General features: G+C 38.1%; 1 protein-coding gene across 1 annotated transcript in view; it reads left to right on the plus strand.

Annotated features, from left to right (window-relative positions):
• Window positions 1-25,365, plus strand: part of LOC150108044 (protein kinase C iota type-like) — a 203,758-nt gene that overhangs the window by 15,808 nt on the left and 162,585 nt on the right. Inside the window, exon 2 of the mRNA XM_090415541.1 lies at window positions 24,375-24,456. Coding sequence (XP_090271667.1) covers window positions 24,375-24,456 — 82 coding nt within the window. The remainder of the gene's footprint in view (window positions 1-24,374; window positions 24,457-25,365) is intronic.

The raw sequence follows: 25,365 nt of genomic DNA on the forward strand, positions 1-25,365 counted from the left end.
AACGATAGCCGCAAACATGAGATAAATTGGACATCAACTTCAAACTTACACATTTGCCATGATGAGGTGGAACGCCGCATTGTGGAGTCAAAAGAAACCACCTTGGACCCGCTTCATATGAACAATAATCTCAGCTATAATTTGCTTGACTCTTTCAGCTCTACTATCAGATACTGGAGATCACGTGGTTCTACACACGCACAAGTGTACAACAATAGAACTTTAACACGGACTATAGCTCAAGTTCATAATAACTGTAATTCACAGTCGGATATTATAACTGTATAATTGTATAGCTTTAGAGTGTCTCAATGTTATTTTCAGTGTCTTTTAATATCTTTCTATGCTCTTAACGCCTGATGAAGTCAATCTCGACGAAACATGTTGCGTTTTACCGGTAAATATATATATATATATATATATAAAAGGTTTAATGACTATTACCGAGAGAAAAGATGACAAGATATATTTAACAAGATACTACTAGTTTACTAGTTTCGTTACATGAACATCCTCAGGTATCATAATCAAAGAAGTATATAAAAAATTACAGAGACTTAAAATTGTACTAACAGAACAAGTATAAAAAACAGTAGCGTGTTTGAAAAAAATGCAAGTATGAGTTCCAAACAAACGCGCTGTCGCGAGTACGCCAGTACTGAACAGAAGCAACGTGTGCGTCAGAGAGATTGTAACTCAGGCTGTTGTTGATATGAGAGGAATCTAGAGAAATTTCCCTAGATTCAACAATCGTTCTTTCGAGTTCATCGTAGTACACATGGATGTTAGCAGTTTGAGTCCAGTTTACAATGTGCTGGCAGCCTTCGTCTGAGTTAGCTGAAAAGAGAACGTGGCTAGAGAGAGCGCTAGCTCTAGTCCTGTTATAGGAGATATTCAACATTATCAAATCATAATTAAACTTATTTGTTATAGCAAGGTTGACTGTTGTGACATTTGGAGTTGCAAAATAAATTGGCTGATTTGCACAAACACATCTTCGTGGTACACTTCTTTGAACAGTTGCATTTTTGAATTTTGAATTCTTGTCCACCAACTAAAGAAAGCTATTTTTACCAATTCACGTACACTTATTTCTTCCTTTCCGCCTTCTTCGACGCTTAAAAATTTTCTTTTCACCTAACCGAAAAGGATTTAAAAAAAAACATAAAATATATTAGCACAAAAACAAACTGATTCTAGATCTTAACCGCTCATACCTGTCTGTTTGATCCTGCTCACTCGCACTCGACTGAGCGGTTAGATACGGAAATAGCTAAGAGAGTTACGAGCATGTTGGGACCTGCAGACTACAGGCTCAGACAGACTCATCGCTTATTTCGGGCTTTTACCAATTGGTGTTGGTAAATGCTGGCATTTACCGAAATGGTTGTGTAAAAGCACGAAATAGAACCGTTCACAAGCATTTTTCGGACTTTTATCACCTCACTATGGCAAATGCTAGGATTTACCTGTAAAACCCAGGATTTACCAATTTTCGGGCTTTTACAGTAACATATAATATACATACAATAACAGTAAGCGCTTCAGTAGCGCAATTGGAAGAACGACGGTACGTTGCGCCCTTCGATTAGAAAAGGCCCAAGTTCGATTCTCATCATGACGAGAGGAATCTTTATATGGACTTTTTCAATTGAAGGTGAGTTAGCCGATCTCATACGGAGGTAGCAGGGGTTTTTCCTCCTGGAAACTACTGTAGGGTTTTTCATCCCGCATACAGACAAATCGGCCCTTCAGAACACACGCAATTTACAGACAAAAAATACAAGCGGTGGTGGTGGTGGTTGTGGGCGGTAGATGGCGTTGATGTAGGTGATTGGTAGTATAGGTTCTGTATAGTACTGGAGACGGAGAGTTGTACAGTAGGTATCCTCCCGCGATGAGTCTTCGGACTCCTTGGAGGTGTTACGAATAATAATAATAATAATAATACATTCTCCCAAGATTGACTAGGTCGCCATGGGAGAAGTAGACTCAGCCCTTCCCCAATGGAAGAGGCCTTCAACCAGCAGTTGGGAAGAGTTGTCTTGATGTGTCGAATTGTTAGGTTTTTGTCATACATGCTAATCCTATCCACTTGCTGGCTTAAGGTGGCAGTACTGTATGTCATCTGTGTGAGCGCGCCAGGGTGCATGCTTAGACGAAGACAGTGTTATTTGCTAGAATAAAAGCATGACTTAACAGGAGGAAAAAACCCTCTTACTCTCACATGAGACCAGCTAATTTATTTATGTATTTATACGGCGACGGGAATCAAAAGCAGTCCAGTAATTTACCCCGCAGCAACTTACAAAATGCACGGAAACCATAGAGGCACGTTGGCTTCACATTATAATACTGCTCTTTGGCGTTTATATGGATGATCCGATTACCCTTAGTGCTCTTAATGAATTTGCTAAGTACCAGTTAATTCTCATCAGCGTGAGTCATTATTAATTTGGTAATTACTTCCCAATTCATTTATAGGCAAACACTGTTTATTTGGTGCAGTTAGGTCAGCAATTTCAAGTGTCGAAACCAGATGGCCTATCGCATCCTTCTCGATGCATGACTTGTAGTACATATTTGTGGAGAATTCTCTCACACTCGCTCTACACATCCAAAAATACTTCCAACCATTCTTTCTACACTGCCCAAACATGGAGTTGTTTGCCACCATAACCATTCTTAATTCTGTGTTATCATATGGAGACTCCTGAAAGATCGGTGATCTTTATTGATTTATTAAGTGTTTTGTTAGATTTATTGGTGTATTTTTAGTATATTATTGTAGATTTTCTAGTGTATTTATTGTATTACAGCCTATAATAACAATTGTAGAAATATTATTAGTTTTTACTATTAAGAATGGCACCGAAAACTCGTCACAACAGGCAGTGGCTAAAGCGCAGGTTAAAGTTGTTACTATTGAGGAGAACCTTTGTCCCGATGAGCAGAAGCATTGCTGTAGTGATGATAATAATATATCCTAGGATAATCTGACATTGAAAATATCCCGATTAAAAGAAATTATTAGAAAATCGACCAGAAATTTTGAAAATGTGGAAAAACATTTAACGAAAGTTAGACAGGATAAGAAAAAGAGTCAAAACAAGAAGAGACAGGAAAGCACTGAACTTGGCAGTCAAAATAATAATAATAATAATAATAATAATAATAATAATAATAATAATAATAATAATAATAACAACAACAACAACAACAAGGTAAGTCGATTAAAATCTAAGAAAAAAAGAGGTGATATGATATGGTAATTTAGTCATAAAATTTACGCTTGCCGAGGGGGTCACTACTTCTAGTTTCCCATAGCGAAAATTAAAGATATGACAAACGTAAACGAAAAACAGAAAAGAAAAGTAAAAGAGATGGTAGTTCTTGCAGGAACTGATAACTTAAGTACCGAAAAATACAATATGAGAGAGGATATGAGAAGTCTGTTGGAAGAAGCGAGAAAGAAATGTGAGAGAACTTTCTTAAGCAATATGAGAAAGAAAGAAAGAACTCGAGGTCAAAGAGTGTTAGATTTGTTTATAGCTTCAGAAGGGATCTCTGTTAAGAATATGCCTGTTTTACCATCAGTTGGTGACAGTGATCATGCCATGCCATGCTTTCTTGGGAAGTATCTAATTACATTAATGTTCCCATTAGAATAAGCAACATGCTGAACTACAACTTAGAAGAACACTATCTTTGATCCCATGTTATCAGCTACTGAAGGGGAATCTATGAAAAACTGCTTAAAGGAGACGATATCATGTTCAAAGAATAAGTAAGTTGGGAGTGAAATGGATGTACAACCTTATTAAGCAAGAGATCCGCAAAAAGAAGATGACGTGGAAAGAATATCATAAGAATAAGAGTGAGAGGAGTTATGAAATATATAAAGCACAGGCCAGAAAAGTAACGAATATTGTGGAGAGAGCTAAATCAGAGCATAAAAAGAAATTGGCTATGCAGGCTAAAGACAATCCAAAAGAATTTTATGCCGCAAGCTAATGAGCACATTAGCTTCTGACACTAGAGTATCAGAAGCTGATGTGTTCGCTTTGCTAAGATATGTCAACCAGGTGTATGGAACATAGTGTTACTGCTGCATTGAAGAGTTACAGGTGCATGAAAATGTGGTTGAAGGGCTGTTGCATAACTTGGATAAAAATTTGTCCATAGGGACAGATGGAATATCAGCACGTTTGCTAAAGGAATGTTCAACCGAATTGGCTAAGCCTTTCATATGTTTGTATATCTTGAGTCTTAGCTCAGGAATGATATCACAGGAATGGAAGGAATGTATGATAGTTCCACAGCGCAAGGGTGGTGAAAAAACTGATATCTAACTACCGACCTATCACTAATATCTTCACTTTCACACTAGAGATATTAGAGAAGTTGGTAAGAACTCGCATACAAAACTGGGTGGAAAAACATGCTGCTCCACCAGAACACAGCGATGTTCTGTGTGGAGCAGCAGGTTTACTAAAGGAAAGTCATGGTTTAGTAATTTACTCATATTTTAAAACAATGTGACAGCCTAGTTGGGTAAAGTGAATGTATTCACTATGAAAATGTTGGTTTTTTGCCAAGAGATTGGATAGGATACCACACGAAAGGCTGTTGCATAAACTGGAGAATGTGGATTGGAATATAAACTCCTGAACTGGATCAGTGGATAGTTGACAGACAGATATCAAAAAGCGGTATACAGTGGGTGTGAATCTGCCAGATTTAAGGTGACCAGTGATGTACCTCAGGGTTCATCATAATGTACCTTGGGTCATTATTGGTCAGTCTATCATTAGTGACATCAGGCATGGTCTGCCATTACATGTGCAATTGTTTGCCGATGATGCGAAGATAGACAGGGTAATCAGGGTTGCTACTGATATTCAGCACTTACAAAAAGATATGAATAAGCTGGAAATTTGGTCAAATGAAAGTGGCTATCATTTTAATGTTAGTAAGTGCAAAGTTATACACTTTGGCATGATGAGATTAACAGAGATATTATATTAGCGGGGTTATGATACAAGAAGATGAGAAGGTAAGGGATATTTGTGTATTGGTGGATGGGAATTTGAAGTTCATAGGTCACATAGCAAAAGTTGCAAATACAACTCAGAGGATAATTGCGATGTTGAAGCAAACCTTGACATGTAAGGATAAGGAAGTAATTTTGCCTCTTTATAAGGTTTTGTTAAGACCACACCTGGATTATTGTGCGCAGATTTGCGCACAATATGTCTCCCAGGTTCAAAGGGGATAAAGAAGCTGTGGAAAGGGGTGCAAAGAAGAGTTAAAAATTATATCCGGATTATGGGATTTAGATTATGAGGACAGATTGTGAGTATGCGGATTCCAGAATCTGGTTAACAGGAGAAAAAAGAGGTGATATGATAGAGGTCTGTAAACTTCTAAATGGGTGTTGTAGGATATCGTCTGAAAATTTTCCTTATATGGAAGGCGGGAAGAGAACACAAGACATACATGGAAATTAAGTTTGTTTGCAGTTCAAGAAAGAAATAAGCACTAGGTTTTTCTCTCACAGAGCAGTGAGTGATTGGAATAGTTTACCTTGGGACAGCAAGTGCATCTAGTGGGATTGAATTTAAGGGATGGCATAACAATTGGTTTGGGGGATTTATAGCCTCTCTGTCTGTCTCGATGAGCCCTTGACTCCCTGGAGCTCTCAGAACAATAATAATATAGGTAATCTGTTAACTGTTTCCACTTTCTCACTCCAATCTTGCTTCTTCTGACAGTCCTTTCACATGCCTTTCAAATTCCCTATTTATCAACAGAGAAATTGTTTGTTCCAAGCACAACCACCATCTCTTTTAGTGAAAACTAAAAGAGATGGTTAGATTTGTTCATTTTTTATTTATTTATGTTTATTTTTTACAGGCCTCTGTAGAAACGGGGGTTTTATCCATATAGTGAGGCCCTCCAAAAAAAAAAAAAACGTTCCACGTTCGCTTTTTGTCGCTTTCTATGGGAACATTTTCTAATTCTCCTTTTTGATAGGTTCACGAGCAAGCAAGTTTTGCGTCCTCCCGGAAACTTGGATTTTTCATCCCTCAAACTCGATAAAATCGACCATAGGGTCGATTTTATCGAGTTTGACCACGAGATGGAGGCATGTCTGCCGTATAATGTCCTTATAATTAGAGATAGTCTGGCGCCGGTTATCTTGCATTGGCTGACGTTGGCAATCGACTCTTGCTCATTCTCCAAAAGTTAGGTCTAAACGACTTCGCTTACTCGCTTTGGGGAATAAAAAGTGTTAGACTCGTTTATTTTATTTTATAAGTTTTCGATTTTAACACAGGAAAAACTTGAAACAGCCACACAACACTGTCATCAGTTGCATGTTCTATGATTGAATCTCAATATCATACGATATCTTTTTTATAATTGATTTAACCACCTGATTAACGTTACGTAAAATCTTACTTGATTCAGTTCATTTTTGTTTCTCCTTTTGCTGCTTACTCGATTCCTGTCTAATTACTTTTCAAATTTTTCAATTTTCCGTCATACTTTTAATAATTTGCTTTAGTATAGATGTTTCCAAGATTAATTTATACTCGATATTCTTGTCACTTTCCAAAATGCATGAGTCTGTTTATTGGACAAAATACCATGTTAACAGTTTCTAGCATTCTTTTTTGCTGCTCTATTTTTGCCAGGTTTTGGCACCATTTTACCGTGCTATTTTAATATTACAGTATTCCAAGGCCTGTGTAGCTCAGTGGAAGTGACGCTTGCGTCCTCTGTGTTTGGCCGCTTGAAGTTAGACCTAGGTTCTAGTCTAGTCGCTGACTGGAGGAACTTTTTCTAAGTCTATCTTCGACCGGTTCCCGAGTTAGTCGATCTCTGGCACGGGCAAGCAGGTTTTTCCTCCCGGCAACTCGGGTTATTCGTCCCGTAAGCTCAAGAAAATCGAGTACCCACATTATTTCAGACAGTGACATATCTTGTTGGGGTTAGGTACCAAGAGATGGCAACACTTGTTTGCCAGCCTCTTCATCGATGGCTGCTATAATTAGTGATAGACATGGGCCAGCTGATTGGCTACCGGTGGAGATTGAACTGCCCACTCAGTCTCCAAAAGCTAGATAGGTATAAAGGTCTCGCCTACTCTCTATTGCGGAATAAAAGGCGTTAGTTGATTTTTTTTTTTAAAGAAAATATCAGGATGTGTGGAGAGAGAAATAGAACTGCCGAGAAAGGAGAGGAAAGAAATGAAGACAGAGTTGGGGAAGATGAATGAAGATATTACAAGGATTGTGAGGTTGGCTAGTACAAGAATGCGAGTAGGTGTAAGGGAACAGCATCAGACAGCAAGAGAGAAAGGAAGGCAAGAGAATTGTCTTCCTCTCTGCAGAAAATTGAGAGAGAGTAGAAGCAAGGATTAGACAGGAGGTAGAGCAGGAGAGAGATTGAAAGCTGTAATAGTCGATGATGCCAGTGAGAGAAGGATTATGAATCTCTTCAGAGGATCATGTATGGCGATTTGATAAATTGGGATGCAGAGAAGTGCTTGCCTGGTGGAATAAGAGAAATTGTGGTATTGACAGTGAAGAGTGGTTAAAAAGTGGAGATGATAGTCATGGCTGGAACAAAGAACCTCAGAGGTAGTGTGAATCATTGGCGCACCCAGGGAGGGGGAAAGGGGATCTTCCCCCCCCAAAAAAAAAGAAAAAGGAAAAAACACTAGAAAAATTTCCAAAAATCTTTTCCTAATTAAAATTCTTTTTTTTTTTTTTAATTTATGTAGCGTGTGGCTTCTATTTCTATGTTGCTTATGAATTAGCGGTCACATAAGGTGGGAATACCCTATAGCGCTCGGGAATCCTGGCAGCTGTGAATGCAAGGCGAACGAAGTAGTGCTCGGGCGCTACTTCGTTTGCCCTAGCCGGGCCAGAGGAGATCATAGGTATCATGTACTGGCGATCAGTGCAGATGCTCAGTCATAGCTTGTATGCAATGCATAGTGTGTATTTTCAAATCGTCTACTCAACAACCCCCCCCCCCCAAGATTAAATCTTGAGTGCTCGGCCCCTCCAAGATTGTTAGAGATCATTATCATTATCAGCCCTTGTCGATCCACCGCTGGATGAATGCCTTTCCAAGATTACTTCAAAACTGTCTGTCCTTGGTTCGCCTTTTCCATGTCACTCCTGCACATCTAGTGATATCATCAATCCACCGTGATTTAGGTCTTTTTTTTCTCTCGTGGATTCCAATCCAGTACTTCTTTTTTCCATCGTTGATCTTGTCTTCGAGCAATATGCCTAGCCAATTGCTACTTCAGATGTTTCACTCTTCCTATGATGTCAGAGACTTTGGTTCGGTTTCTTATCCATGTATTCCTTTTGTGATCCGGTCTTGTGATACCAAGCATACTTAATTTCTGAATTTCCTTTGCATTTAGTGTGCATGTTTCACAGCCATATGTCAGTACAGGAAGAATTCACTGGTTTAAAACTTTTCTCTTTTAATAATGGTAGTTGGTTTTTGAATATTGAATTTAATTTTCCAAATGCTCTCCACCCAAGCATGGGACGTCTTTTAATCTCACGATATTTTGTTGTATTAATATCTGTTGTCCTAAGTATATGTAATGATCTACTTGTTTATTTCCTCATCACTGATTTTTATTATTTCTGGATGGACATAGCTATTGAACATAACTTTGGTCTTCTATAGGAATATCTTTAGGCCAGCTGTTTTGCTAGCAAATTGGAGTTCATGGATACGAGTCTGTAATTCATGAGCAGTTGAAGTATAGATAACTATGCCATCTGCAAAGCGTAAATGGCTTAAATATCTTCCATTTATCTTCAAGCCTTTCCCTTCCCAATAAAGACGTTCGAATATTTCTTCTAGGCATGCTGTGAATAATTTTGGAGATATTGTGTCACCCTGTCTTATACCTCTCTGTATTTCCACAGTAGAGATGTTTCCATTGAAATGAATTGCTGCTGTGGCATTGGTGTATGCTGATTTGATGGTCCTGATGAATGGTTCCTCCACTTGTTGGGTTCATAATGCTTTAAGTGTTGCACAAGCTTTAAGTGAATCAAAGACTTTCTCAAAGTCAATAAAACCAAGACATAGTAGTAATTGATATTCATTACACCGTTCAATAATCTGCTGTACAACTCGAATATGGTCCATTGTACTAAAGACCCTTAGAAAGCCTGCCAAGACATTTGTGAACACTTTTTAAACCACTGATAGTAGACTGACCTGAGAGGTAGTGTGAATCGTGCAGTGCGAGATTTTGAAGTTGATGTTAGAGATAGTGCAGCAGAAATGTATCTGAGGAAAGATAGTGAGCATGTAGTCTCAGTATGACGTGGAGCAGAGTAGAAGAGCAGTAATAAATAATATCATAGTAAGAATGTGTAGGAAAAGAGGTCTGGAATATGTGGATGCGTGGAGTATGTTTGAGGATAGAAGAGAGTTATATGCACAAGATGGGGATTACATTTGAATGCAGAAGGTCACAGGCATTTGGAGAGACTGTTTCTTACTGGGAAAGTGAGTGTATTGTAGCAGAGAAACTAGAATTGTGCAGTGGAATGTAATAGAGATGGCCTCATGTGGGGATAGTGGCTTGGGAAATGAGGGGGTATACACCATATTACAGAGCCAGATGAAGTATGAATGGAGTAATAATGGATTTAAGAATACTGGCAATGCACTGAATTTTCTGTATACAAATGCTGGGAGCATTAGAAATAAGTTTGTAACATTCAATATTGACTCAGGTAGAGAAACACACTGTAGATAACACTAACTTCTTGTGAAAGTATATGGTGTGAAATAGATGTTTACAAGACAAGATATTTGGTAGGATGTTGCTACAGACTAGGGAATGCAACTGATGATAAGCGGAAATGTTTAGGCAAATCTGTTTGGCAACTGCAGTGTGTGTGATCATTATGGGAGACTTCAACTATAGTGATATACGAGAGTTGTTTGAAAAGTTTGGTAAATTTTCAATAGACGGCGACACAATTCGTTCATTCATACCAGTAGCAACACGTATCATCTTTTTCATGACCCCTGGCAAAATTTTAGTCACGTGCAGTGCGTAGTTCTCGTTTGACAAACAATGAAAACCACTATGTTCGTATTTTTTATAAAAATGGAGCAAAACGACTTTCGTGCGATGTTAAAACACTTGTATTTGAAGAAGTGGATGGCCGCGCAGATCTAATCTGAGTTACATGCAGTTCATGGGGGACTCTGCACCAGCATTGAAGACTACAGGTATTCCTTGCTTAACGTGGGATTTGATTAACGAGGCAAAATTATTTGCAATATCCCTTTGTATACGAGGCAAGAGTTTTAATTAACGCTCCTTTCAATTTACCAAAATTTCACCAAATACCACATCATTGCTACAATCCACGGACATGGGCGTCATCGCGACTTTCAAAGCCTATTTTCTTAAAAAGACATTCTCAAAGGCAGTAGAAACAATAACGGGAGAAAATGCGATTACGCTCCAAGAATTTTAGAAAAAAATTAACATTAAAGACGCAATTGAAAACATTCATGACTCGTAGGAGCAAGTGTCTTCTAGTTGCATGAAAGCTGTTTGGGAAAACCTTTTGCAGAATGCGCTAATGACTTAGGTTGTTTTCAAAATCCTGTGAATACAGTGGTTGAAGAAATCGTTGCAATTGGTGAAGACTTTGTTTTTGATGGCGATGATGTAGAAGATGTTAAATAATTATTGGATTCAAATTCAAAAGATTTCAGTGACAACGATCTTCTTGAATTTGAACAACAACAACAACGCGCATATGAAGGCAACGAACAAATGGAATGTGAAGATGAGTTCCAAAGGAGATAACAATAAAAGAACTTGATGGAATATTTCGTAGTTCAGGATCGCTTAAGCAGCAATTAATAGATATGGATCCAGATGTTAATCGAAGAATGCTTGTTTACCGAGGTCTAGAGAGTCATTTTGCTTGTTATCCTAGAATTTATGCTGATAGGAAAAATCTAAGACTGTTCAAAAGACTCTTGATAACTTTTTTTTGATAAAAAAATTGCAATAACTAATGTAGGTACAAGTATTTATTAAACATTTACTTTGCATTCGATTTGTATCTTTCCTGAAAGAGAACCATATAAAACGAATTATTATTAGTAATCTATCATGGACGAATTGTAATTTTTATTGTTGATTATTATAACGTATTTGATTAATGCGATTTTGATATACGCGGTAACATCGAGGGATTAATTAATCGTGTTAATCAAGGGATACCTGTATTTATTTTTGGATAAATGAATTTAAACGTGATCGTATGTCCATCGAAGATGAAGTGCGCTCCGGATGCCCGACTGAGGTCACTACGACGGAAATTATTATTATCATTCGTGACACCTCCAAGGAGTCCGAAGACTCATCGCGGGAGGACACCTATTGTACAACTCTCCGTCTTCACCACTACACCGAATCTCTACCACCAATCATCAACATCAGCGCCATCTACTGGCCGCTACCACCACCACAGCTAGTATTTTTCGTCTGTAAATTGCGTGTGTTCTGAAGGGCCGATTTGTCTGTATGTGGATGAAAAACCCGAGTTTCCGGGAGAAAAAAACCCTGCTACCTCCGTAGGAGATCGGCTAACTCACCTTCAATTGAAAACTTCCATAATCCATACTCGTCAAATGATTGACGAAATCCATGGTATCGTTATGGAAGACCGCCGATTATAAGTGCGTGAGATTGTAGGCATCTCAACTGAACAGGTGTATAATATCCTGCACGAAATACTGCACATGAAAAAGCTGTGTGCGCGATGGGTGCCGCGATTGTTGACTGTTCATCAAAAACGCATGCAAAAAGATATTTATTTTTATTATTTTTGTATTATTTGACACCTCCAGGGAATCCAAAGACTTATGCGGTATTTGGCGATAGTGCAATTCGTGGGATTTTTTTTTTACGTCGATTCGTGACTGTAGACGAAACTTGGATCCACCACTACACACCTGAGTCCAAGCAGCAATCAAAACAGTGGACAATGCCCGTTGAAAGAGCACCGGAAAAAGCGAAGACCGTTTTGTCAGAAACGGTGATGACCAATGTTTTTTGGGATTCCCAAGGAAGTATTATGATAGACTATTTGGAAAAGGATAAGACAATAACAGGAGTCTGTTATGCTTCATAATTGAAGAAGTTTAAAGGAAGAACTGAATTAAAAACGGCCAAGATTAGCACCAAAAAAGTGCTCTTTCATCAAGACAATCCACCGTCCGACACATCGGCTGTCACAATGGCAAAATTGCATGGATTGAGGTTGTTCGAATTGGTTCTACATCCACCATATTCTCCAGACTTGGCCCCGTGTGACATCTTGTTCCCAAACTTAAAAATTTGGCTCGGTGGGAAAAAAATTTTCTTTGAACAAGGATGTCATCAAGGCGGTCAATGACTATTTTTGCACAATTTGTCAAATTCTACTTTTAAGATGGGAGGAAGAAATTGGTAACTCACTGGACCAAATGTGTAGACCTCAATGGACACTATGTTGAGAAATAAAGGTGATTTTTTTCCAAAAAAATGTGTTTAACTTATTTTTTTACCAAACTTTTCAAACAACCCTCGTAAACTGGACAAAGGAGACAGTATGCGGTAATAAGGGAACTGAATTTTTGGATTCTTGAGGGACAACTGTGTTAGGCAGCATGTGGTGGAGGGAACACAAGGATCAAGACTTTTGGATTTGGTTAGAGCATCAGAGGATCTGATTGTAACTGAGATGTCATGCTTGTCCTCCATTGGTGAGATTGACCATGTAGTCCTGATTTGAAGGATTAATAGGTATGTGGAGATATCAAAATAGAAAAGAATTTATGTGGAATTATAAGGCAGGCAACTATCATAGGCCTAGAAACTAGCTTGCAGCAGTACAGTGAATGAAAGAATTTGAAGGAAGAGGTGGTCATTAGTACATGGGAGATACTTATGAAAAGTTGTTGACAGCAGTGGCAGATTGTATATCTTGAGTGAAGAAGATAAAACAATTTGGAGTTAAACGGATGACAAGTGAAATAAAAGGGGAATTGCAGAAGAAAAAAGAGAGAGAGGTGGAGAACAATTGCATGAGGAATATAGGGCTCAGGTTAGGAAAGTGACTAGTATTGTAAGGAGAGAAAAATTAGAATATGAGAGGAGACTGGCACTGCAATCCAAGGAGAATCGTAGGGAGTTTTTTTTGCTATGTGGGGAGTATCAGGAAAAATGATAATGGATGAATTACCCTGCTGGATGGAGATTGGAAATTGGTACTAGCCTATATAAAGAATTGGGCAGTGAGGACAATATTATTTATGCAGGCCAGCATGGATTTGTTAAAGGGTGCTCTTGTTTTAGTAATCTAGTAACCTTTTACATTAGAGGAACAAGAACAGCAGATGAGGGTAATTTTTTTTTTGGATTTTTCAAAGGCATTTGACAGGGTGCCACATGACAAGTTGATTTTTAAGTTGCATCATATGGGTTTGGATATCAGGTTAGTGGACTGGATTGGTGATTAGCTCTCTGGTGTATATATATATCATTGAGTTGTATTTGGGGAACCAGTATTGGGGAATAGGAAGGTTACAAGTGGAGTTCCACAAGGTTTAGTACTGGGACCAGGAACGTGCCAAGAGTATTTGCCGCCCGAGTGCAAACTTTTATCGGCTGCCCCTCTGACATTTAAAAGTAAGAGTTATTAACATTATATTAGTTAATGTCATGTTAAAGTCAATGTTGGTGACTGGGACCATTGCTGTTCAATATTTATATCAATGCTATTGTCACAGGACTACAGGAAAATGTTCAGTTGTTTGCAGATGATGCAAAGTTTGGGAGGGTTATGTTTGGCTCTTCAAGAGAATTTGAGTAGGTTGGAAAGATGGGCAAAGGAATGGGGGAGGCTATCAGTTTAATGCAATGAAATGTAAAGTTTTAAATTTTGGGATCTGCAGGTGGGATGCTTCATACTCACTTAGTGGGGGGTTATGCTGGAAGAAGTAGAGGAAGCAAGGAATCTTGGGATGATTGTGGATAAAGATTTGAAGTTTTGAGGACATATTGCAAGGGTTGTGAAGACGTGTCAGAGAATTGCTGCAATATTGAGGAGGACATTTACTGCAACAGATAAAAATGTGGTCATCCCATTGTACAAAGCTTTGATCAGACCACATCTTGATTTCTGTGCTCAGATCTGGTTGATGGGATTTGAAGGGGATGAAGTAACCTTGGAGATTGTGCAGAGATGGATAACAAAAATGATATCTGGACTGTATAATGTTGATTATGAGGACAGACTGAGGGCATGCAGACTGTAGAGTTTGGTGAATAAAAGACAAAGTGAGGGATTGTGAGTGATACATTTAAACTGTTGAAGGGATATTATTGTGTTAACACCATATGAAAAATATTAACGGTGTCAATATTTTTCATACAGTGGAACGAGGGGAAGAAACAAGGAGAAGAGGCCATTCCTGAAAGTTTCAAAAGGAGGTGGTTAGTAAAAGGTAAGAAGTAAGTTCTTTTTTGCATGGAAAGTGGTAGGAACATGGAATACATTCCTGAGAGGTTAATGAATGTGCAAACTGTGGATGAGTTTAAGGAGTAGTATGATAGACTGTTTTGATTTCCCAAAATGAGTCTTGTGACTACATGGAGGTTAGGAAAATAATAATAATAATAGAGTGCTCTCCTGCATTGAGTCCTTAGACTCTTTGGGATATTGCATAATAATAATAATAATAATAATAATAATATAACTATATTATAATAATTTTGTTATATAACTGTTCATGTTCTCTACTCATGATCATGGAGATGTTCATGAGTAGAGAACGATTTTGACTTTGTGTTTGTCTGGTTCAGACCCATCAAACATGTGTGAAGATGTCTACAAGTATAAGGCACTAGAGAAGAAAGAGATTTGCAAGCACGATGGGAGAGGAAGGGGAATGCTGCTAATGATATCAGATGACTTGAATCCAGTTAGAGTTGAGAACTATGATTGTAATACTAGTAACAGTATTTCATGTGGCAGTGAATTTGAAGCCATCTGGGAGTGAGGTGGAATCTAATAAGGTTACATAGTGGGGTTTTGTTACTGACCTGGTGGATTGGGTGCTAGTGATGAAGAAATACATCACCAAATAGAAAAAATGAGCATGAAAAGAGTAATCATAATGGGAGACTTTAATTCTAAAAATATTGATTGGGTGGCAGTAGAATCTCATGAGAAGAATGAAAATGCATTTATTGAGCTTTTACGGACAACTTCCTCTCAAGTAGTATGTGACAAAAGGAACTCAAGGTCAAAGAGTGTTAGATTTGATTATAGTGTCAGAGCGTGTTTCAGTTAAAGACATTACTATTCTGCCTCCAGTTGGTGAGAGTGATCATGTTGTATTCACTTGGGAAGGGACTAAATTTATGAATGTTCCATTCAGAAAAGATTACATGCCTACAAAGGAGGAAATTATGACCAACAGGAGTGTACTGAGTTCAGTGGAATAGGATCAGTTGCTGGATGGGAAGAATATCGACAGTGCATGAGAAGCATTTAAACAATACTTAAATGATGTGATATCAGAATGTGTCCCAAGAGTTCGAAGAATAAATAGGGTAGAAGTCAAATGGATGTGTAATCTTATTAAGCAAGAGAGATATGTAAGAAAACGATGATGTGGAAGGAATACTGCGTGTGTATAAGGATGATGTCTCTTATGGAAATTATCAACAGCAGGCTAGAATAGTCACAACTGTTGTACAGAAAGCAAAGTCTGAGTATGAAAAGAAACTGGCTCTGCATGCTAAAGGCAACCCACAAGAATTCTGTTGATATGCTGCAAGTAAAAGAAAGAATGAATATGAAAGAATAACTCTTCTAAATGCATATGGCATGAGGGTAACAGATGCAGAAGAGGTTGTTCAACTAGTGAGTGCTCATTTTGTTAAAAGCTATCAACCTGGTATATGCACTATTGAGCCCACTGCTACCACTCCTGATCTCAGGATTGTGGAATACTGATTATGCAGACAGATTGAGAATTTGTAGACTGCAGACACTAGCAAACAGTAGAAAGAGGGATGATATGATTGAGACTTACAAACTTCTGAAAAGGGTCATAGAGGATTTCAGTTGATGGAATTTTTCATTTTATTGAGAATGAAAGAATTTAGCTGAGAATGAATGCTGCTATGAAGGGGCTGAGGACTAAATTTTTCTCTCATAGGGTAGTGTGTGATTGGAATGGATTGCCATTGGATGTTGTGAGTGTAGTCAGTGTGAATGAATTCAAGAATAAGTATGATAGCTAGTGCATGTAGTATGTGGCCTCCCTCGATGAGTCCCTAACTCCCTGGAAGTCTCTCTTAATGATAATAATAATAATAATAATAATAATAATAATAGATGGCATTGGAGGAGATCATTCGTAGTAGAGGGTCAGTGTATTGGTTGAGACAGTTGTAGGTGTCCTCCCACGATGAGTCTTCGGACTCCTTGGAGGTGTCAGGAATAATAATACTAATAATTATAATGTACAATAGTCAGCAGTAATATCACCATAAAAAAACTCATTATTCTAATAAAATCACAGTTTTCACTCATTTTCAGAGATGCATTTTTACTCAGGATTACAATGAATGGTACTATGGTTCTGGTTGGAATTCTTTCAGTACATAGTACTTCAAGTTATTCTGGTGGGAAGAAAATCGAATGACCAGCATAATTCAATACTATTTAAGTATCATTAGAAATCTGTAAAAAAAAAAAAAAAAAGAAAACTAAGTAGAAGTTAGCAATGTGTAACTCCAGTTCTACAGCAGGCTAATAAAAAGTAATATGATTTTCTTTCCCCACATGTATTGAAAAATCCTTCATGTATCTATCCTCTAATTTATGTTCCTTCTTAATATTCCTTAATATTCCTTCTTTTTCATTCTTTTCCAAACTCTGAAATCCACAATCTTTAAAGATATGCACATAGTCAACCAACCTGCCACCGTGATTTTCCATTTCCATCTCTTTTCTTGAGTAAATTTCTACAGTATATGGTTTATGAGTCAATACCGTGATTTTTCTTGTTCTCAAAACCTTAGTAATACATTAGTCATTTGGTAGAGTGACCATGGTTGCCAGATGTGGAATTTTCAGTTAAGAAAGAGCATATGTGGAACTACAGAACTACAAGGCAGATGATTTATCACAAGCTTAGAGGCTGCTTGAAGATGTGACATTGCATGCGAATCTGGGGAAGGATGTTAACAATACATATGAGATGGTCAAGGAGTCTGAATGAAACAGTATTAGACTGTATACCAAGGGGAGGATAAATCAGGTAGAGTTAGATGAATGAGTAATATTGTTAATCAGGGGGTGAAGAAAAACAATGTATATATATAAAGTATGTATGTATATCAATGATTGGGGGGGGTGTAATTATTACAGAGACTTTAACTATGGGAACACAGATTGGAAGGAGGAAAAAACATATGGGGAGAAGGGAATGGAATTTATTCAGTTACTAAGGAATCATTACCTGAGGAATCATTACCATGCATTACATGTAATGCATGTAATGGAATGTACTAGGGGTTTGAGAGTGCTAGATCTAGTAATTAGTTCTAGTTACTGACTGTTTTTCGACGGTCTACCATCCAAGTGAAGATATTGCTATGAGAGATGTCGCTGGAAATAGAGGATGATGAATTGGAAGCACTTAACATATTGCAAAATCTCAATGTAAATATTGCCACAGAATATCATTTCTTGTATTATGAGAATATGCAAAGGAATTAGTAATTGCCTCTGACTACACTTTTTATCTTGTTTAATGTGGAGAAATGTAAAGGTATTCATTTGGGGATACAAAGATTACAAACTGTGTACCACATTGAGGGAACTGTACTCCAGGAAACTGATGAAGCCAGGGATTTGGTAGTGTTAGTCGTAGTAGGAGATAGAGAGTTAAAGTTTAGAGGGCACATTGCTAAAGTAACCAGGTAGCTCACAGGATTACTTGGTTATTAAAGAACACACTGACAACCAGAGATAAGAGAATTATCATTCCTCTTTATTATTATAAAGCCTTGATATGACCACATTTGGATTATTGTGTTCAGGTCTGGTCATGAGGAATATGAAATATTTAAGTTACTTAAAGGATTTTATAGGATTGATGCAGGGGAAATGTTTCAACACTTGGCTAGAGGTAGCAGAACAATAGATCATCTCTGGACATTGGATAAGAGTGTGTGGTTGGCAGGAACATGAGGACTAGATTTTTCACTTGAAGAGTGGTGAATGATCGAATGGGTTGCCTGAGTCAGTTGTAAACGCATTGTCTGTTAATGGTTTCAAGGAGAGAGATATTGTGTTGATAGTTTGGATCTCCCACAATGAGTCTTAGGACTCCATGAGGTGCTCATGCACTGATAATAACAATAAGTTTTCTCACTATTATAAAGTCCCACGGGAGTGGAAGAAAAGGGAAATAGTTTTATTAAATAATGGCAGTTTGAAGACTGCACAGATTAATAGACCAATCAGTATATTGAGACTGGTGGTAAAGGTATTGGAAAAGTTGATCAAAGAAAAAATTCTAGACTCAATGGATAAGAACACAATACCCTATGAGAAGTGGGCAGCATGAATTTTTGAAGGGTAGGTCATACCTCAGTAATATGCTCAGTTTATTTATTTATTTATTTTTCTTTTAATGAAGAATGACAGTTGTGCCAGATAATGGATAGCTGTATGATGGATTCCGCAAAGGTACTTGACAGGATACCACATGGAACTCTGTTACATAAATTGGAACAGTAATGAAGAATATGCTGCTGGTGTATGAATACCAGAATGGTTAATACACAGGAGAATTAGAATCCTGGAGAAAGCAGGTGACTAGCAGTCACCTGTGTACTATACTAGAGATCTATAGTGTACTACAGGTCTCTCTTACTGCTTATTATATTATTATTATTCTCATTATTCAGGCCTTCATGGAGTCAAAAGACTCATTGTGGAGGTCCCTTCTAGAAAACACAAAGTCTATCATACCACTCATTGACTGTTTGAGCCCTCACCACTCTATCAGATAATGTATTCCACGGTTAAACCACTCTTCACCCTCTTGTTCACAGCTTCCTTTTGTAACTTCCAGGGATGGCTCCTTGTCCTTGCTCCTTTCCCCTGTTCCACCAAGTGAAAGAACTCCCCAGTGTCAGTCCTGTAACTATCTTCCAACAGTTTAAAAGTCTCAATCATATCACCTCTCCTTCTTCCATCTACCAAACTTAGCATTCCATCAGCTGATCTTCAAAACTAACATTGTACAGTCCTGAAACTATCTTTGTTATCTGCCTCAGTACCCTTTCCACAGTTAATTTATCCCCTTCAAATCCTGGAGACCAAATTTGAGAACAGTCCAAGTGTGATCTGATCAGGGCTTTATAAAATGGAATGAGAACTCTTTTATCTCTTCAGGTCAGTATCCTTCTCAGTATTGCAACAATCCTAAGGAATGTCTCAGGAATGAGATGAGAAGTGTGAAAGATGAGATTAGGTGAATGGAAGAGATCAATGCAAGGCGAATCAGAGTAGGAGTGAGAGAGAGAGAGAGAGAGAGAGAGAGAGAGAGAGAGTTATGGGAATGATAGAAGAAGAGAGAATAGGAACAGTAGAAGAGAGGTAATGAGAGAGAGTTATATGAATGATAGAAGAGGAGAGAATAGGATCAGTGGAAGAGAGGGAATGAGAGAGAGTTATGGGAATGATAGAAGAGCAGAGAATATAAATGATAGAAGAGAAGTGATGTCAGGAAGGCAGGTAAGTAGGGGAACAAAGAGAGAAAGTGTTAGAGGAAAGAGAGTGAGGGATGCAAGTAAGCAATCAAGGAACAGGGTGGTAAGAGGTGTGATGTATGGGAACTCAATGATCTGTGGTGTGATGGTAGGAACGAATGACTTGAGAGGCAATGTAAATTGGGTGGAGAGAGATATGAGATTCTTGCGTGAGGTTGTACAAGGGAAATCACAGAGAGGAAAGATAGTGTGTATGTGTTGCCTAGGTATGATAGTGATGAGCTGAGCAGAAGAGCAGTAATACTGAACAGCATAATAGCTAGAATGTGTCAGAGGAGAGTATTGGAATATGTGGATACTTGGAGAGCGTTTGAGGACAGAAAGGAATTGTATGCGAGAGACCACTTGTATTTGAATAAGGAAAGAAGTAGGTATCTGGAGAGATTGCTGTTTTCTTAATGAGTTGGTGTGTCATTGCAGGGAAACTAGAATACCCAGGGTGGATGGTAGCAGGGGGGGGGGGGTGGCCTCTTGTGGGAATGGGTGCTTGGAAGAAGGGGGAACAACATAAGGTAATGCTGAGCCCAGCAGAGTCTAGAGGGGGATGATGCTAGATATAGAAACAGTGGCATTTTTATGCTTTATACAAATGCCAGGAGTATCCAGAATAAAGGAGAGGAATTGGTGGCGCTGATAGCATCAGCCTTGTCAAAGATAATTGGGATCACTGAGATATCACTGAGGTTGACAGAAGAGGATATCACAAAATCATTAGTGACACTAATGATTTTGAAAGTATATGGTGTGAGGTAGAGGTGGGCAAGACAGGATATTTAGTGGAGTGTGCTACAAACCAAGGAGCACAGAGGGTGGGGATCAGGAAATGTTTAGAAAGTTAAGTTTGCCAAGTGCAAGAAGAATAATTGTTATGGGAGATTTTACCCACAGCAGTATAAATTCAGGAGAGAAAAATGCATGTAGCAATAAGGGAATGGATTTTCTAGAATTCTTGAGGGGATAAATGTCTTAGGCATCATGTAATGGAGGGAACAAGAGGTTCAAGAATTTTGGATTTGGTCATAGCATCAGAAGAGTTGATAATAACTGAGATGACATCTCTCCTACCGGTTGGAGAGAGTGACCATCTGGTTTTGACTTGGAAGATGAATAGAAGACATGCAGGAGTATCAAAGAGAAGGGAACGTATGTGGAATTATAAGGAAGGTGATTATAACAGTTTTTGATATAAACTTGGGGAAATTTCATGGAGGAAGGAATTAGAAGGCCGGGATATCATTAGTGCTTGGGAAATTGTGAAGGAATATTTTTAGCAGCAATAGTGAACTGAATTCCACAAGTGAAGAATAGGACACAATTTGGTGTAAAGTGGATGACAAACAATATTAAACAAGCTGTATGTGAAAAAGAGGCTATGGAAGAGACATAACGAGACAATGAAGAGCAGATGCATGAAGAATATAAGACACAGGCCAGGACAGTGACTAGTATGATAAGGAAGGCAAAAATGGAATATGAGAAGAGATTGGCCCTAAGATCCAAAGAAAATCCTAGGGAATTTTTTAGCTATATGGCCAGTAGGAGGAGAAATGATTGTGGAAGAATGACATTGTGGGATAAAAGTGGGAATAGAGTGACTGATGCTTGATGATGACACTTTATTGGAGTATTTCATCCTAGAGGAATAAATTTTAATACTAGAGGGATAGGACAGGTTCGAGGTTTATAGGTGCAGGAGGCGAGTGTGTTCCAAATACTGAGTACTGTTGATGTCAATAAAGCTGTGGGACTGGATGGTATTTCATCACGAGTTTTGAGAGAATATGCTAAAGAACTGAGAGCTCCTTTGACTTGGCTTTTCAATGAAAGTCTGGCTACGGGAAAGGTGCCCAGGGAATGGAAGGAAGATAGTGCCATTGTAAGGGCTGCAGCAGACTAGAAGTGTCTAATTATAGGCCAGTTTGTGTGTCATCAATAGTTGTTAAGATTTTGGAGAAATTAGTGAGGAACTGTATACAGCATTGGGCAGATGAGGGTAATGTTATCTGTGAGAGTCAACATGGATTTGTGAAGGGGTGCTCTTGTTTTAGTAATATGCTAGCCTTTTATAATAAAGTTACAAGAGCAGTTGATGAAGAAAAGGCATATACTGCCATTTTCTTGGATTTAGCGAAGACATTTGACAGGGTGCCACATAATAAGCTGAAGTTGCAGCACATGGGTTTGGATGTCAGTTGGGTCAACTGGATTCAGGATTGGCTGTCCGATAGGTATCAGAGAGTTGTGCATGGTGGAGCAGTATCAAGGAGGCAAAAGGTTACACGTGGGGGTTCCACAGGGCTCAGTACTGGGACCTGTATTGTTTAACCATTATATCAATGACACTGTCAATGGATTGCAAGGGGATATTCAGTTGTTTGCAGATGATGTGAAGCCGGGAAAGGTTATTAGTAATACTACAGATGTGGCAGCCCTGCCAGAGGATTTGTATAAACTAGACAGATTGGCAAATGCATGAGATATCGGCTGAATGCAATAAAATATAAAGTCTTGATGTTTGGGACACTTCACACTCTATAGGAGAAGTCGTACTGGAGGAAGTAGGAGAGACAAGAGATCTGGAGTTAATGATTGATAGAAACCTGAAATTCAGGGGATACGTTGCAAAAGTGGTGAAGGTAACACAGAGGATAGCTGCAATACTGAGAAGGATGCTGACCTGCAGAGATAAAAGAGTTATCATTCTGTTGTATAAGACTCTGATCAGAACACACTTAGATTATTGTTCTCAAATTTAGTACACAGGATTTGAAAGGGGATAAATTAAGTGTGGAAAGGATACAGAGCCAGATAACAAAGATGGTTTCAGGACTGTACAATGTCAGTTATGAGGATAGGCTGAGGCAATGTGAACTGCAGTTTGGTAGTTAGAACAAGGAGAGGTGATATGATTGAGACTTTTAAACTCTTGAGAGGTGGTTACAGAGTTGACTTTGGGGAGTTCTTTTGCTTGGTGGAACAGTGGGAAGGAGTGATGATATAGGAGGCCATCCCTGGAAGTTACGAAAGGAAGCTGTGAGCAAGAGGTGAGGAGGAGTGGTTTCTTTGTATGGAGGGTGGTTGAACCGTGGAATGCATTGCCTGATAGAATGGCGAGAGCAAGAATGGTCAATGAGTTCAAGGAGTGGTATGATAGACTTTGTGTTTCCTAGGGCCTGAATAATAATAATAATAATTACCTTCACCAGTAAGTTTTAAAAGAGGTATACCGTGAGTAGACATATCAATACAAAATTAATAACAGAAAAAACTCATGTAAAAAGATTATTTAATAGTATAATTTTCGCCTGTGTGTCACAGGCATCTTCAGTACATTAAGCTCAAATTAAACAATAACTGACAATTCCAAAAAGCGCCACCTAAGCAGCTGGTGTAAGATAACTAAAAAGGTCAATAAATTTCCTAAAAAAATAAAATAAAATAAAAAATCAATACAATAAAAAGTTAGGAAAGATTATACTATTAAATAATCTTTGTACGTGAGTTTTTTCCATTATTAATTTTGTATCAATACCTTCACCAGTTTTGCAATATGTTCCCTGAATTTCAGGTTTCTATCAATCACCACCCCGAGATCTCTTGTCTCCCCTACTTCTTCCAGTACAGCTCCTCCAACAGAGTATGCAGCCTTCCATCGATGTATCCCAAACCTCAAGACTTTACATTTTGCTGCATTAAACTGACACCCTCATTCAGTTTAATATCCCTTCCTAGCTTCACATCAGCAAACAACTGAATATTCCCCTACAATCCACTGGCATTGTCATTGATATAAAGGTTAAACAGTACAGGTCCCAGTGCTGAGCCCTGTGGGACCCCACTTGTAACCTTCTGCCTCCTTGATATTGCCCCACCATACACAGCTCTCTGATACCCATCAGATAGCCAATCCTGAATCCACTTACATTGTTATTGATATAAAAGTTAAACAGTACAGGTCCCAGTACTGAGCCCTGTGGGACCCCCACTTGTAACCTTCTGCTTTCTTGATATTGCCCCACCATACACAACTTTCTGATACCCATCAGATAGCCAATCCTGAATCCGCTTACATTGTTATTGATATAAAAGTTAAACAGTACAGGTACCAGTACTGAATCGTGTGGGACCCCCCCCCCCACTTGTAACCTTCTGCTTTCTTGATATTGCCTCACCATACACAACTTTCTGATACCCATCAGATAGCCAATCCTGAATCTAGTTGACTAACCTGACATCTAAACCCATGTGCTGCAACTTAAAATCAGCTTATCATGTGTCACCCTGTCAAATGCTTTTGCAGTATATTCTGATTATACAACATAATCAGATGATTGCAATATAAAATTGTAATGATACAGTATAGCATATAATAATAGTATAGAACAGCAAATAATAGTTTAAACCAATTACATTATTATTCTTCTTTTTATACTATTTCCTCCAGAATGATGATTAAAGAAAATCAGAATGATATTCTGGAAGATACTGCAGAAGACAATCTCAGTGTGCCCAATCTTTATAGAAAAGTAAGTGGTAATGTTGCTAATATTAAGTTTTACAAACTTATAGGGTTTTTATTTGTTTTGTTTTGTTTGTTTTGTACTGATAGGTTCTGCTTTTCATACTTTTGCTTTCAATGTATAAATTGTTAATTACAGTTATACACCCTACTACTGGCTAGAGAGTGGCTATTAGTCAGTGTAGAGAAGTTAATAACTGAGAGGCAGCATTGGTATGACTGGTTATAGAATCAAAATGAATTGCTGTACTTATTTATGAATGTTAGGAGTATCAGAAATAAGGGAGAAGGAATTGTATTGATTGAGTTCATTTCAGTAAAAATTGCTGGAAAAAGTGAAATGTGGTTAGGTAAGCATGATATCTTGATGGAAATAGAAATGGAAAGTTATGTGTTTTTTTGTAGGGAGAGGAAGGACAGACATAGAATTGGAGTGCTATTGATGATACCAAGAGAATTATGCCTACACCAGGTGAACATAATTCTCTTGCAAAGGGAAAATAGCGACATTGGTTTTCAGTATGGTGAACACTAAAAGTAATACAATGAGATAATTAGCTGAATGTTGCTAAAGGCAGAGAATGTGAGAGTGGTGACCAAACTATGAATAGGCAGATTGACTTAGTGAACAAGAGAAGGGTGATATTTATTGGATGATTTGGATTATAATAATATTGACTGGAAAGATAGATTCTCAGAATAAGTGAAATAAATAATAAATTTAGTTTAATCCTTTATCCCAGTGAGAGCAAACAAAGTTTGTGCCTGAAAATATCTTCAGGACTGAATATAGTGTTGTACTATCTTATCTGGGTAAGTAGTACAACACCAGGCAACTCGTAGCAAAGGTGGAGCAAGCTACCAACACTCCTATTTTACTATTACTATTATTACGGGCAACTCCAGGGAGTCATTG

This window comes from Typopeltis vanoorti, chromosome 3 (genome assembly GCF_054136105.1).
Source record: "Typopeltis vanoorti isolate ZY-2024b chromosome 3, IOZ_Tvanoo_1.0, whole genome shotgun sequence".
NCBI classification, from domain to species: domain Eukaryota; kingdom Metazoa; phylum Arthropoda; class Arachnida; order Uropygi; family Thelyphonidae; genus Typopeltis; species Typopeltis vanoorti.